This window comes from Colias croceus, chromosome 1 (genome assembly GCF_905220415.1).
Source record: "Colias croceus chromosome 1, ilColCroc2.1".
In the NCBI taxonomy this organism is placed as follows: domain Eukaryota; kingdom Metazoa; phylum Arthropoda; class Insecta; order Lepidoptera; family Pieridae; genus Colias; species Colias croceus.
In genome coordinates, this window is record NC_059537.1 from 6,939,701 (window position 1) to 6,956,463 (window position 16,763).

Consider the following 16,763-nt stretch of genomic DNA (forward strand, 5'->3'; position numbering starts at 1 on the left):
ACGCCACTTCTTGAAATGAAAGACAATTTCAAACTAAAATATATTTATTAACAGTGTATGTTACAAAACCCAACAATATAAATATAAATAGGAATCTTTTACATATCACACAATCATTGTGCTATTTATTATGATTTATCATGCATTTATTGATTAATGAATTAAAATATAAATATTTTAACTAAAGCCCTACAATGTCACTAACATAGCAATAAATGCTTTGGTATTTTTTTATTATTAAACACTAACAAATAATTAATATTTTAATGCGACAATCAAATATCAAAAGGAAAGAAAGGCGATAAAAATAGATTTTAGAGCTAAATCCATATTTACGGCTTGGTATTATAGATGCTATTACGCATTAGGTGCAAAAACTAATAGATCAATTTTCTAAATCCCATCAGGACGAATATTAAAATAAGACTAAATTATTTCTTCTGCCTCTTTAACATAGTAGGAGGAATAGACTATAAGGAATGCAAACGACATTATTCTTTATTTTTCTTTAACTAAAAAATTAAAAGGCTTATCTCGCATGGCCTGATCTATTATTATAGGTAGTTATTATGCTTTACATTTTAAACAGAAAATAGTAAATAACGTTATATTAATATTATAAATAAACTGTTATCACAATATAGAGCTATGCTTTTATCCCTTGTTAATTACCTAACTTGTATGATACATAATATTATAATGATATTAACATGAGTTATTTATAACAAATGGCAAAATAAAATGGTATTTTATTTAACAACGCTTAACTGTATTATAATCTTACCAATCATAATATTGATTTTAGTTTACATAATAATATAATTTTGAAGTTTACAAAATAACTATATACATTTATTAATTGACGTGTAACTTTCTCAGACTCCAATACAAAATTACATAGGCCGCCACCAGATTTGAAAGTCAGCGAATAGTCTTATTGATATACATATATAACATAATTATATGTGTATTGTGTAGGTATATAATATATTATTTTTTCATTGTTATTTTTTTTATTTTAATACTAACCAAATTACAAATTTGAAATGCTTGAAATCAGTTTTAATTTCTCTTATGTTAGAGACTAGATGTGTGAAAAACTAGTTTTTCCATTTTTATAGACAACGAATTTAAATACCTACGTAATACGTAATACGTACCTACGTAATATTTCTTTATGGTAACATCCCAAAAATCAAGTAGTTAGTAGAGTAATAGAAGATATATAAGATAGGTACCGCAAATAACCAAACAAACAAACAAACAATTGGGATAAGCATAATATTATTTGCTATACAAAAGTATTCGCAGGATTCCTTTGTTCTTAAACTATTTTGATTTGTCTGCATTACGTATAACATTAGGTACGGTCACGACTTGAGTATAAGCATTATAGTTGTATAGATATTAATAGAATAGTACTATTTTTTTTAGTATCGTTTATTAAATTAGCACCGCATTTCAGAAAAATAACAACATTTTTATCCCCCAAAAATAAATTAGGTATAACAAATTTTGATATTAAAATTACTATCTCATTAAATTAACTTCATCTGACACCTGAGATCCAACAACTAGTAGTAGATATTAAAATACATTTTCAATTATAATAACTTTTAGTCGGTATCAGATTACGATTCTGAATTGTTATTGATCGGTGAACTAGATCCCCCGTAATGACTTCGTCTGGGCTTTGGTATAGGATTGGGGGACGACATGTCATTCCTATCGAATTTGCGTTTTATATCAGAAACCGAAAGCCTGCCCCCATCACCTAGAGACAAATCGTCCTCGTGCAGGGCAGAATTTAATTTACTTATCTCTCTTTCCAATTCTCTTGTAGCTTTATCTATCTCCAGGAATTCCTTTTCTGTACTTGATACCGAATTATCAATGCTTTGTTTTCTTTCATCATATAATTTACATATTACTTTTTGTGGCTCTTCGTTACTGTTAACGTCAATGCTTTTACTATCATTTAAATTTATATCATAAATTATGTAATTTCCGTCCATGGTATTTGTTAAGCTCTTGCACCTTTTATTTGAAAGACTGAAGTCCTCTAAATTTCCACGCCGTAATCTTATGTCATCTTCATTAACACTTGAATTTCTTCGATACTTGGATATATTGACTTTAGAGAACGATACTTTGTTCAGGATATCGTCTTCGGATTCTGCATTAGTTAGTTTTTCTCGTTCCGTTATAGAGTCATTTACGTCACCTTGGTCACCTTCGATGGCGGGGTTTGCAGTATCATCTAATTGTTCGGTATTAATTTTTTCGTTTGCATTATTGTCAACCTCAGAAACCGTCGCATTATCCGCTATTTTCTTGTCTTCGTCTTCAACTATTCGCAGTTCTATTTTAAGGTTTAATTCATCAATATCATCATCACGTTCTTTAGTCTTATTTGCAGTTTCTGTGATTCGAAGTTCAGAATCCACGCTTGTATTAACCTGTTTCAATAAAAAATAAACTTAATCAGAGTTAGCTTAGGTACAATATCAACTAATCAACTTTTAATATTGATTAGTTGTTTACCTATACTTCATAATTCTTATCAGTCATTTATATTTGTACACAAATAGTGAACATCCGATGCCAAACAACTTATGGTACCTATATAAGTTAATAATATGTTATTCTATTCATTTCTACATGTAAGGTAAACCTTAAGCTATACCTTAGTCATATGCTTTAAAAAAGTAATTCTATTAAAATATTTACCGATTCGTTAGTAACTGTACTGGAATTTGCCGACGGAGGAGGTGGCGGAGCTCGGTTCTTTTTACGTCGTGATGCTCTTACGGGTGGGACTGGCGGCTCGTCGAAAGGATTTGTGCTGGCTACACTCAATCTAGATCCCATTATGTCACTGCGTGCCATGCGAGGTGTTGCACTGAAATTATTAGATACATGACATTTTTGCAATAACCTCATACAAGTAGATACCTATGTTGCGAGATACATTTAATCATGTAGATATTCCTTGGTAAAATGCCGAGGTCATTTTCATTCTTTGAGATTTAATTATTGCAATTTAAAGATATGTACTTAATAGTTGTCATGTAGTTTATTGGTATTGCACAAATAGGTAGGTAGATGAATAATTATTTACCTAGGTGAATTATTAATGTCTTGTTGTGAGCTACGCAAGCGCTCTTGAAACCGCGACCGTGGTAGAGGCGTGACGGACCCACCATACACGTAGCGGTCCGTCCGTTCCGGTGAGCCGACTGTGCTTCTGGACATCGACGAGTCTGTAAACACCATTAGTATATGGGTCAGAGGGCTCGGCCCGGAACATTTCGTTTGAAAGGGTACTTAGGGTTCGGCCAGTTAGATAAAAATAATGTTACCCTGTCCATTAGCAAATTATTATTATACATACATATGTTTGTACTCGGTTACAGGGTTTCTTCTCTTGGTTAATTTTAATTGTATACAATTTTACAATAGTTCACAAGAAAGATACTCTGATACGATACGATAATTGAATACCCATCCAATCAATTATCTTACATTGCATAGCTCGCCTGAACACAATCGGACTGCTATCGCCATTTACGTGGTTATTAGGCTTCAGGTTTTGTGTTGATGTTTGTACTTGTTCACCTTTTTTCCCCTTTTTCATAAACGACCGCAAGGACCTGAAATTAACATAGATTTACATATTATTCTCAAAACCTCGTGAAATCTCGTCTGCAGGGTAATGTTAGGTAAAAATGTACACCTAGGTACATTTAGGTATAGTAGTTACGTGAGATTATGTCCGATTTTGAAACTTAACATTTTGTAAGGTATAATGCAATATACGTAGAATATAGCCTGTAGGTACGTATTATATGGCACCTACGTAGGTACATTATACAGGTATTGTTCACGTTCAAGATCGTGCTCTAATAAAGACGAGACATTATATTATGATGTAGTTCAAAAGCAATTACTCTTTTATTGGCTTGTCCATTCTTCATTGTTAAGAAAGAAAATCCCACAGGTCGGTACGCGGATGTCTGTAGGCGTAACACTTGACAAAAGTAATGGAAGTTTAGTGCACTCGATCCACTTGAGCGATCGCAATTGTGCCGTGACCAACCGAAAGATACGCTATATGAGACTGGTAGATCTCCTGTTCGAGGGTTTTAACAGTAGAAAACAGAGCATTAACAAAATTCGCTTAGCATTGCAATTTGCATAGGATTTTTTTCCATTGACATTAATTGGTAGTTTATAGATATACCTAATTATTCAAAATAGTTAATTAATTAAATATAGGTACTTAACTAAAATGACTACAATAAAGTTAATTTGATTAACAGTAAATTTTAGAAATGTGATAAAATTTTATGTTCTTAGTTCTTACTGCGCCGTGACGAAATCGATTGCGTGTATGAATGCTTGCAATGCTTGAAACAAGGGACGTGATATACTGAGAATTCTTTTCAATTTCTTTTTGAGGAGCTACTTTAACGAAACAGCCTAAGGAATTTTCATAGAATTATAACTACTTAGTACCTACATAATTAGTAGGTATTAGAATTCAATCGACCGCCGCTGTTTCACAAGGTTAAAACTAATCGGGGTTACAAAGGGCAATAAGACTTTAATAAACCAAGTTTTATCGTTTAATTTCTGCATATTATACACAATGATTAATTTTATTGTATTTGAAGTTTACCACGTTAATCTAGAGGAACCAATCCTAGGTACATCTTAAGTATATTTTTATTCTTTTTAGATGTTGAATGTCCACATATTATTATTTATGATCACTCACAAGTCACTCAATAATATAAAAATTCATTATTGCATAAGTAACTAATTTATCGTAAAAGTACCTGAAGCGGAGCGTTGAGTTATGAGTAGGTGGAGCTATCTTTATTTTTTTACATAATACTTACACCTGTGTATTTAATCAAGAAAAGAAAATCATGTATATAAACCAAGAAGCTTATATTATATACTAATACACTATAAACTTTTCATTATGACATGTGTTCATATTGTTTCACATAATGGCATAGTTATCGCAAGTGTAAACTGTAAACATGCATTCGACATTGGATTTGATGACCTATTTGCGAGACTGTAAACAAATCTACGTTTGTGACTAATGCCACAATCGTTTTAACAGTCACAAGTATCTTCCACACGTAGGGTCGAGTGGTCAACAATGAACCAGCAGTACAGAGTGAACCATGTAAATAATTCAGAAATGTGACGTTGCCATTTGGTGCAAACTGCATTAGGTAAGCGCCTTTGAGGCCCCTCCCGCCTTCCCCAGTCGACAGTGAGCTAGCGGCGCGGGAGGCCGTGCGAGCCCATGTTTGGTGTTTTCGTGCCGAAAATTGTATAAAAATAACGTAAGTAAAATTTCGTCTCATTTTATTTGTTAATACAGTAGCTAAATATCAATGGTATTGATGATTTCGTTGCTTTTTTGCGGTTTATATAAGATAGTTTCGTTAAACACCTCGTGTTTATGCATGTAGCTATATAATCTTAAAGTTTGTAAGCATAGGGTGGTACAAAATGAACCACCTTGAGAGAGTATACAATGAACCAGTGATTCATTGAGTACCATCCCTGGTTCAATGAGTACTACCTACCCTTGTTTCATTGCGTACCACCTTTAGAGTCCAGAAAATTTCCTTTTTTGTAAGTACCTACTTGGTTATTACAAGCACTCAAAAAAATAAAAATTTCAGATGGGCCGAACAAAATAAGATAGCTCTGCTAGGAAAAAAGGATCCCACCTACCTGAAGCAATGAAGGCTGCTGTCGATTTACATCTCAACGGTATGAGCTTAAGAAAGGCTGCAAGAGATAGCAACATACCATATCCAACACTGAGAAGATATGTGATAAAATTCAAGACAGACAAGTCTGCTTCGATGGAACCAAATTATAGCGTAAATAAATATTCACGGAGGAACAAGAAACAAGTCTAAAGTCTTAAAAAGCATAGTAAAGCAAAGTATAGCATAGTATTGCACGAGCCATATCATCTAATCCAACGAATTTCAAATCATTTTTTGACAATCTTTAAGAAGTTTATGGAAGATTTCCTCAATTTGGTGACGGCACAAGGCACGAGGGTTCATAATCTTGATGAAACTATGTTTATGATTTTTCCGCAAACTCTTTTAGAAAAGAAGCTATTTGATTGTTACTACAAATAAATAGGTACTTTAAATAAATTTGAAAGTTTTATTTAACATTTTTTTATAATTATATCAATATAATGTTTTAATTATTGACATGGTTCATTGTTTGCACACACGATTCACTGTGTACCAACCCCCGGTTCATTGAGTACCATTGAGTGTACACAGTGAATCATTTCTCAAAAAATAAAAAAAAATAAAAACATCAGTGGCTATTGTACTGTAACAAAAATAAAGTACTACATAATGTAACCAGATATATTATCTACAAATATAACTAAAAAGTATGTGGTTAGGGCCTCGAGGAGTATATTTACAGCTCTTGAAAATTTAGGTGGTTCATTGTCGACCATCTTACCCTACCGTAGTACAAAAGGGTCCAACCTCTGAAAGGCCAATCGCCGAAGCAAAATAAGTTTGAAGAAAAACTTACATAATATAAAATGTATCTACATATAAATATATTTTTTAATTATATAGTGATTAAGTGTAAATCTCACAAGGTTAGTTGATAAACTGAGTTTGACCCCTTGGTTAGATTACTTGAATCATTATACCCTTCAAACCAACTTGCAATCAAAACATTTATGATAACAATAATTAAAGTGCATTTTTTAGATTAACATTTATGTAGAGGTATGCAATCTATGAAATAGTGATATATTATATGTAATAAGCATACCTTCCTATTTTTAAACTAAGTACCTATGTTCCTAATTATAGCACATAATATATAATAGTACCTACTATAGTTCTAAGGTTGGATATGTATAAAAGTTGAAATACTATTTTTTTATTAGAGGCAAGCGTGCAAACTGCAAACCAAGAGACTGTTTAATAATATTGACGTGCCTTACGTACAGTATACTTAGATATATAGAACATACACAACAAACTCTACAGTCTACTACGTCTACAAAATATATTAATTACCTACATTATGTGATGAACACAAAAATTCAGTAAGGTACAAGACATACCTAACTACCGATATCACTTATGTTACCTACTTCAAAATCAAAACTATAATTTTATGATTTGATAATTAACTATTAATGACGAAAAATATATGTATAATATAATAGGTAACGTTTTAGACTTCTTGGAATTGATTATTTTCATTACAATAATAACTACCTACATGCAACATACATAAAAAATTATAACCAATTAATTTAATAAAAACATCACCGAATTCAAATTGTAAAAACTGGACAACACATTTAAATGGGACCAGTCACCAGCCGCAAGCCAGATAAGGCACCAGCTTCCAAATAAAAGAAGAATCATCAATATCGGATGATATCGGTTAACCCCGTCGGAAGTTTTGAGCTATGATACATGTTATAGAGTGCAATTAGTAAAGTTAGATTTAAAATTAATTATACAAAATGTAGAGCATTTCATGAGCGATTATTTAGATGCGAATCTAGTCGCGCGTTTGAGCTACTAATAAATTATAATGATTGCGTACAAAGAAACGTATCCTAGAAAATTCATCTCACGAGGTTAGGACCTTCGGATCTAGTGATAATTAATGCCTGAAGCAGCACTAACCAAACAATGACCCACATTCCTATACAGGTGAAGTATTTTCAATGATTCATACTGTAAACTTTATCATGCAGTCAGATACACAGATTAAATGCCATACAGATTTTTAATTATTTACATTGTTTCTTTCTTTCGGACGTTTTCTATTAAATTTAGGAGTTAAATCTTTATACCTATACCATAAATAGCGCCCAAAGAAGGTTTCTCTGTTGTATGGTTGCGTGCACAGAACTATATGGTTGCGTGGACGTAACATTAATTAAACTATTATTTTAATCTGAAAGTAAGTCTTTAGTCTATTACGCTTTATATAACTTGAATCAATACTAATGCATTTGATTTTATAAAGATAGAAACCAGGCTTCCCCGTAGGTATTCGATAACCTATTCGATATAAGTTATGAAGGTGTTATCCCAGAGGAGGTAGGTATACCTAGACTTAAATAGTAAAATATTTTTTTTTATAATACAGGTAAGAATGAGTTCTATCTACTTAGGTAGGTATGTTTTATATTATACTAGCTTTCCACCCGCAGCTTCGCCCGCGCAGTCAAAGAAAAACCCGCATAGTTCCCGTTCCCTTGGGATTTCCGGGATAAAACCAATCCTATGTCCTTTCTCGGGTATCAAAATATCTCTATACCAAATTTCATGCAAATTGGTTCAGTAGTTAAGGCGTGATTGAGTAACAGACAGACAGACAGACAGAGTTACTTTCGCATTTATAATATTAGTATGGATTATCTATTTACTCAGCCCCCGGAATCACAGACACAATAGAAAATCTCGGGGCTCAATGGGCTATAGTTGGTGAAATTATTTGGATTGAATATTATGTATTTATTTTTCATTGTGTAAGCAGGTAAAGCATCTTAAAAATAAAATCTGAAAATAGCATAAATACTTATCCAGTACGTTTTATCCTCATATTTAACAAGGATATAATATATAGGTGTTCAAATAAAATATGTTATTTATGTGCTATTGCATTAGCTTCGGCTATTTAGAGATATGAAATTTATGCATCAATTGACACACTTGAACAGTCATTGTTTTCAGATTCTGGCCTCGTCTTATAAGTTGGTACCTAAAGCTATTTCACGAAATATCTAATATAAAGCTATGTATTTATCGATTTCATAATATGAACAAATTTTATAAAAATTAAAATGTTTGGGTATTTATCTTAAACCAACAGCTTATAATATTTGCACTTGGATATTGAACATCCATTTACAACTGCGTACCCAGTTTAATTTAGGTATATTGCATTCAAATGAGTTAATGAATTCGAATTGTACTAGTTAAAAATGCAATATATTTACATAATAGAAACGTTTAATTATGATATATCAAATAACGGTGGTCGCAGTTCATTAATGACAATTAATTGAAGTAATAAAATATCTAAATCAATGTGAAGGTTGGAATTGTAAATAATACAAGGGCGGCATTTATATTAGTTATAGGTGAAGTTTAATCAAACCTATTAAACTAATATGCAGCTTGTTAAAATTGTTCAACTCATCAATCTCTGAATTTAATTATTAGCCTGTGCGAGTTCCTTCATAATATTTTTTACCGGACAAAATAAGGTGAAGAGGTTATTACCCTGAAACGAATACTTGGAACATAACAATGTTTTGTAGAAATCATTTAAATTACGAAACATCCATTCTTTGTTTGCCTCCTTTTTAAAATGAATATAAATTATAATCTTTTATATAAAAATGAATCGCAAAATGTGTTGGTAAGCGCATAACTCGTGAACGGCTGAACCGATTTCGATAATTCTTTTTTTATTATATTCCTTGAAGTACGAGGATGGTTCTTATGTAGAGAAAACGTGAATATGTACCACGGGCGAAGCCGTGGCGGACCGCTAGTTTATAATATAAATGCCGTAGGTATGTATCCGACTATTGAACGCGTACTTCTGTCTTCATAATTTTTATCTAGATATAACATTACGTTCCTTTATATTTTAATTAAACCACTATTATTGTATTGCGTATTGCATGGAGTCCGTAAACAAATATCTCCATAACAACTATGTATATTTATGCTAGAAGTATGGGCTGTGTGCTATGGCCCAGAGCCAATGACCACAGTAGGTTAAAGTTGATCGCTGAATACCTTTCAATGTCACTAACCTCTGTTGTTGTTTTCTTATTTGAGAAGTGATAAAAACTTATTATAAAGTATTATTTGTAGATATATTAAGTTTACGACACATTCGACTGATTAATTTATCATCCAAAAAAGATCTGGTGAATCTAATAAGCGACAAAAGTTTTTCCTTCCAAAAACTTTTTTATATACTCGTATGTGTCTGTATACGTATAAAGTACACATCAGATATCTCGGTACTCCTCTGTTTACAGAGTGTAATAAAATGACATCAACACTATAAATAATTGTCTGAACACTTACATTATTCAAGACATGCATGAATTTTAATACTAAACCTAAACATTCCTAGACATCGTTGGCAGCGGATATGTATATAAAATGAGCTTCCAGGTATTCTACATACAGATTCTACACTTAAGAATAAAGTATTTCTTTGAGCATCTAGATTTGCCCCGCGGTTTTACCCGCGTGGATCCGCTCCTGTTGGTCTTAGCGTGATGATATAATATAGTCTATAGCCTTCCTCGATAAATGGCCTATCTAACACCGAAATAATTTTTCAAATCGTACCAGTACCTAGTTCCCGAGCTTAGCGCGTTCAAACAAACTCTTCAGCTTTAGTATAGAATATAGATGTATCAAACCGTCATCCATATACCTATGTTTTTGTTAGGTATTCTTGTAATCCTTACAGGACACCACAATAGGTATACCTACTTAATTAAATAAGATAACTATGACAATAAGTATTTCTGGAATGCAAAATTAGCGTTTGCTCTACATTGTCGATATCGATTCTTTTGTTTCAATTATGAAGATGACTGTGTTATAACTTATGTTACAACCCAAAATCGATAATAGGTTACACCTTACGGCGTATGTGGTAATCGAAATACATGTTTAGATATCATTTAGTTTCAAATTTACTGCAAACGTGGTGTGTGATAGAGGTCAATATAGATATCTATCACACCACATAGAATAAAAAGGAAGGCAACTAGGTAAAATTATCCATCATGAGTCGTAACATCGCTATCTATTTGCTTTATAACTATTAACAAAATCTTTTCATTTTGATTCTCGACCAGTGTCAATGTAGCTCGATTGCCTTATTTGAATCTTGAAAACGACAACAGCAAGAGCCATTCGGACTTCGGTGTTTTGTATTCTGTAACTCTACTAGAAGGTAGAGAGATACTTTCCCGACAAGATACTGACCATAAATCATAATATTGGCCTGTAATTGTTGAGATAATAATATATCAATTATATATTTTTTAAATAAGCCGTAAGATAGGTACAGGTAAACAGTGTTTTTGGGTGCATGTCATTGTTTGCAGCATTATTAGAAGGTATTTATTTATTTAAGTATGACATGATTGCTTCATCATACTATAATGAATCATTGTGTAGTGTTATTCTTCCCACAATATAATAATATCGTACACAATTATAATTAGTAATTACAATAACAGAAACACTTTGATCACCAATATTAAGTACGCAGTAAGTAGGTATATCCATTAGTAATAATACCTATAGGTAATTAAAAGATGATAGTTACCTTTCGTTAGGTACCTACTCGTTATTCGTGAGAAATTTTTATAATACTTATAATAAACTAGCGGTCCGCCCCGGCTTCGCCCGTGGTACATATTTCGCAATAAAAAGTAGCCTATGTCCTTTCTCGGGTAACAAAATACATATCTCCATACCAAATTTCATGCAAATTGGTTCAGTGGTTTAGGCGTGATTGAGTAACAGACAGACAGACAGACAGAGTTACTTTCGCATTTATAATACCTATTAGTATGGATGATCCAGAATCTGTATACTTAGTTACTTATAATAAATGTTGAATAATCTTACGAAACCCTTGATGCGCCAGGCCTACTACTACTAGTATTTAGTAATTAGTATTAACTTCAATGATCATGAGAAAGGAAAAAAATATCAAAATAAAATTATAAAAACTCGAGTAAACAAATATAGTTAGGTAGTTACCTTTCTAGTTTCTACCCATCACGTGTCTTCGTTTCAAAGATTACAGTTAGGTACTTGTATGTAAATGAGAGATTATTCGACAATAATTGTCTTACACATATCTATGTATAACAGGACTGTTCAAAACGCTATAAAACGTAAACATACTGAAATAAAGTTTAATTGCATCTGAAATTAGTCAATGTTCAAGGCTGAACATCAAACTGTATTAAAGAGTAGGTGACGCACTGACTGCAGTTATTAATAACCGGATATAAATCCATACGCATACATTATTAGTACAAAAATAATATGCTTCTGTCATTGGCTTCTGTCGATAAACAAACAGTGACTTACAATTTTATATATCGAAAGGCAACACTAATAATAATTATTCTTACTGCGGTTACTGGGTGTACTCTACTCTCTTGGTAGAGCTGTAAACCACAAAAGTTTTCCTCAACAGAATACTCTCGTTCGTGCAACTATGAATATTGGATTACTTAAATATTGATTTAAGATATCATTTTCATTACATCACGGACTACAGAACTCAGAAGTACCAAAGAACACGGTTTAACTTCCTACAACCAATTTGGCACTGTGCTATGTTTGTAAATTAGATACGTGTTAAATTAGATACACTTACCACGAATTTTTTAACTCCTTGATCCCAGTAAAGCTGATACTGTTTGATCTACTCTTGCGGCCGATCGTCCAGAACCTAATCTTATTATGATTATCTTCTTCTCGGAACGGATTTAGATGCTCTGGGTAGTCGTAAACCGAGATCGTCTTTTTCGGAGCCGCCATGGTAGTCATATTTTCTTTTACCGACACTATAAACTTTTACATAATAGGAAACACAGAAAACAGGCGTCGACCACTTCGCCTTTTATCTCTTATCACACTGGCTAGATATCACGAACTGATAGCGCGTTCTATCGTGTTATCGCTGCAAGATAATTGCGTGAGTTTGTTTTCGCGGTAGAAAATAAGATCGATGTACGACGTCGTGGCGCTCTACGTCGCGGTCGGAGGCGCACTGGTGGCACTCGGTAGCGAGCACGGCCACTCAGCACTGTCAGCGATTCAGCTTCGAGGCTCGTGGTCTTTGCTCGTGGTCTTTGCTCGTGGTCACGGAACTCCGTCTTCGCGGGTCGCGGCATGTATCGCACCGCTATGCTATCATATCTCAACTAAACATGCACTCGTCTATTGATGCAGCATGCATGAGGACAAACTTTATTACAAAATCCATTCGTAAATGCAATCGATTGAGCGTTAAACACAAATGACTGCACAACTAATTACTTTTAATAAAAATAACTGCACAAAGCCATTAAGAACACGATTTCTTATTGCTTTGCTATTAATTTTTTATTATGTACTCGTTAACAAACCACAAAACTGAGGAGAAATTAGGTTAGACGGCAGGTATTGTGTAAACAGACACTATGTAGGTATGTTTGCAGTTTGCCACCGATGTTGTTAATTCACGATTTTGATGACGTCAGCCATTTGCGGCTAGTAGGTAGGTAAGATAGGTACAAATCATAGTACAAACCTACATAAGAAATGAACAAACGTCACCCTCTAAAAGGCAAAGGTCAAGCTAAAGGTGGAATAATTTAACAAAGCCCTCAAGTTACATAGTTAAGTATACTTAAACTTCTGCAAAGTATCGAAATAACTAATGAGCTATACAAGTTCTGGAGTTCAGGATTTGATCCAGCTTTAACATCCCCTTAAAAATACAAAAATATCAATTATGTAGACGTGCCTACTGCCTATACTACTAACAAAAGTGAACCCAATTGTTTCAAGTCCAATTATTGTAACTAAGTTATATCGGAATATTTTATAAGCGCGGCACATGACAACATATCGAGGATGTCGAGGATCGATTTTCTTACAAAGTCTGTGATTGTGTCATAGGTATAGGTCTACCAGAATCTGATGGCATATTTATATTTAAGAAATAAAAGATTTTCATGTGGCAACTTATTTGACAACTATCAAATTGTTTGTCAAATTATTTGTCTTTTTTGCAGTTGATGAATAATTTTTAGGATTTTGTCTAAAAAATCTTCGAAAATGTCGAAAAAGCCGCTGCGATCACAAGCAAGAGGTCTTGTTTATAATGTCTATAGAAAAACATTCGATGAAGAAGGGTCAAACACATCACAATTTTCAATTTTGAAGATTTTATTGGTAAATTGGACTTACCCGTTTTGATACTTTAAATTACAAAATATTATATGTAGGTAACTATAATATTGTTTGTTGATTAGAATTTAATTTTATGAAAACTTATTACAGGAGTTTCCAATACGGCTATTCGTCAAGTCCAAGCTGTCCAAGTCAATTTTATAATGTGTGTATCTGTTAATACTTACGAAAATAAACATAGTTTTATTTTATTTTTATTTTATTTTATAAAAAAATTATAAGCAGTTTTGATCTACATTATCATTATATCGATATTTTCACATGGCATACTGGTAATGAATATACAAATATAGGTATGTGTAAAATATAATAATATGTATTACCTGTATAAAAGTAATATGTATAATTGTATATTATACATGTAAGTATGTACCTACATAATATTAAGTGGATATCTCATTATTAAGAACAGTATTGTCCACTTATGTAATGTGACTAATTATATTGAGATCAAAATAAAAAATAAGCAGTATCAAGATCGTTCAGTCCATTTTCCCCAGGGTTGCACACTCTAAATTTTGATTTCCCTAATTGCCATCAGATTCTGGTTTACCTATATGTAATGACAGACTCTATTTTAAACAACCAATCGCGCCGTAAAAATTATCTTTATTACAAATGTTTGTATAGAGCGTCACGAGTTACGAGTGTGGGTAAATTATAATTTTGGAAAATCCTCGGTATTTTAAAATGTCAATCTCTACCGTGAAGCGTCCTGCAAATTTTTTTTTTCAAGAGCATAGTTAGAATTCAAGAGCTCATGTGAAAGTGAAAACAAATATATTTTTATCGCAAGGCCATTAAACAAAACGTCTTAGTCATTCTTTGTTTTTGTTCATTCAATTAACGCTGTAAAAGACATTGTTCTGCCATCTGTGATGCACTCATTAATACAATAAACGAAACATTCTCATTGCAATGGAATAATGCGTACTATAAGTATGTATGTGTATATTGGCTATTATATTATTCAAGAAACGAAATGAATACACAGGCTAGTGACCTCCGACAGTCAATGTAACAAGGCGACAATTTATTTGAGGTCCACACTGCACACAGTTCTAAGTGTCAGGGCAATGTGTACTGTAGCCTGTAGATTGAAGGCAGCTCAGAACTCAGAAGTTGATGCATTGCGCTATTAATTGCGCTTCATATCGCAAATTCATTGACTGGGTCACCGGTTTAATGAATGTTATCAATACATACTGCCCTACCTAGATATATTTATGTAGAAATAGAATCAGTATAAATTGATGTCTGAGTACCTACTTACGTAAAGGACTGATACCGTGTACCTACCCGAGCGACAAACAAAGAACGGTAACAAATAAATATGATTAGCAAATAAATACCTATTGATTAATCGACTTGTATTTTAGCATGCGTATTTTCCTTATTTTATTGGAGAGTAGGTACTTAATACTAACTTACAGTTATAGATAACAATCAATCTTTATCTATGTAGTTTTCTTCTGGTAATTGAATGAATGTTATGGTCCTTTTTTAAACTGTAAAACGAAAGTCGTCATTGTTTAGAAAGGTTGTGCAAATAAAAGTAATAAGTAAAACGAGGGCACCAGTGCCAAAGTCTAGATTCTCAGCTGTACAAATTATTCATCGATTACGGTCCGCATTACTAATTGTTATGGCCCTAATTATACTAAAGACAGCAAAACATTTCCAATGTAATTTTATTTGCATTTAAATAGGTAGTTAATATGTTTTCACTTTAGAGTTTATAGCACTAAAGAGCGTGTGTTCCGAGCACACGTGTCAGAAGTGAAACTTCTTTGGCAAGATTTAAAGATACCAAAATCGTCGTGGAGTCAAGTCTAGTCGATGTGAACGTAAATCGTAGTTTTGGACGATTTACGTTCACATCATTGTACCAAAATAATTCTGCATTGGTATGTTGTTAGCTTTATTTTGAACTAGACGTACCTATCTATAAAATTTTTGTCTAACAATAAACATACCGAATTTTGTCTTACACTAATAATGCTCTGTTTTAGTGTATAGACAGTGGAATTTATGTGAAAAGTGCACATACCTACAAGACATAATATCAATGGTCGTTTGTTACCTTAATTAGAATATAATATTATAGGTAGTTAGGACCGCCTCCTTGGTGGTTGACGTGTGAGCGTAGAACCGAGGGGTCCTGGGTTCGATTCCCGGTGGAGACGAAGAAAAAAAAATGTCTCGGTCTGGTCAGGACACAGAAGGCTGATCACCTACTTGTCCCTAAAGAAAAATCGATCAGTGAAACAGATCTATGCATAATGCATCTGCCCCTTACCCCACTACGGGGACATGGGACTTCACACACATAGGTAGTTAGAGTTGCCTATATATTTTATTTTCAATGATTGAATCGACGAAGTCAGAGCTCCATACTAAATGTCTTTCCTATTTCCGGTACCTGTGTTGATTATATTATATAGGTAATTTAATTCCAAGTGAAGTGCAAAGATTAGCTAGTGGCTAGATGAGTTAATAAGAAGACTCGAGCGTGTGCTACAAAAGGAAGCAGCGACTTACCTCGGAAATTGCAAATGGGATGGAATGGGATGCTCTACTACAGATGACATTGAGCACCAATCATAATATAGACTCGAGTTAAATGGCAAACACGGAATAAATGATGCGCATTTTGCTTGAAGTTCACATTTTTATGGATTTGAATATCAA

General features: G+C 33.0%; 1 protein-coding gene and 1 long non-coding RNA gene across 2 annotated transcripts; one reads left to right on the top strand and one right to left on the bottom strand.

The window, feature by feature from the left end:
- Window positions 1-26: 26 nt before the first annotated feature.
- On the bottom strand, window positions 27-12,933 carry LOC123699252 (myosin-G heavy chain). Its single transcript, XM_045646200.1, has 5 exons — window positions 12,490-12,933; window positions 3,526-3,653; window positions 3,122-3,263; window positions 2,731-2,902; window positions 27-2,459 (listed from the first exon to the last, which is right to left on the bottom strand). The coding sequence occupies exons 1-5, from the start codon at window positions 12,660-12,662 to the stop codon at window positions 1,632-1,634; spliced, it is 1,443 nt and encodes a 480-aa protein (XP_045502156.1). The 5' UTR covers window positions 12,663-12,933; the 3' UTR covers window positions 27-1,631.
- LOC123700214 lies at window positions 5,152-6,379 on the top strand. The gene is made up of 2 exons (XR_006752602.1): window positions 5,152-5,366; window positions 5,712-6,379. It is a non-coding gene; the product is annotated as an uncharacterized LOC123700214 (long non-coding RNA).
- Window positions 12,934-16,763: the final 3,830 nt, after the last annotated feature.

Excerpts from the sequence above, each read along its gene's own strand:
- LOC123699252 (XM_045646200.1), bottom strand. The coding sequence starts at position 12,662 with ATGACTACCATGGCGGCTCCGAAAAAGACGATCTCGGTTTACGACTAC. Across the intron at positions 3,654-12,489 it reads AAGGAGTTAAAAAATTCGTG|GTCCTTGCGGTCGTTTATGA; the intron begins GTAAGTGTATCT and ends TGTTAATTTCAG. Across the intron at positions 3,264-3,525 it reads GTTCAGGCGAGCTATGCAAT|ACTCGTCGATGTCCAGAAGC; the intron begins GTAAGATAATTG and ends TGGTGTTTACAG.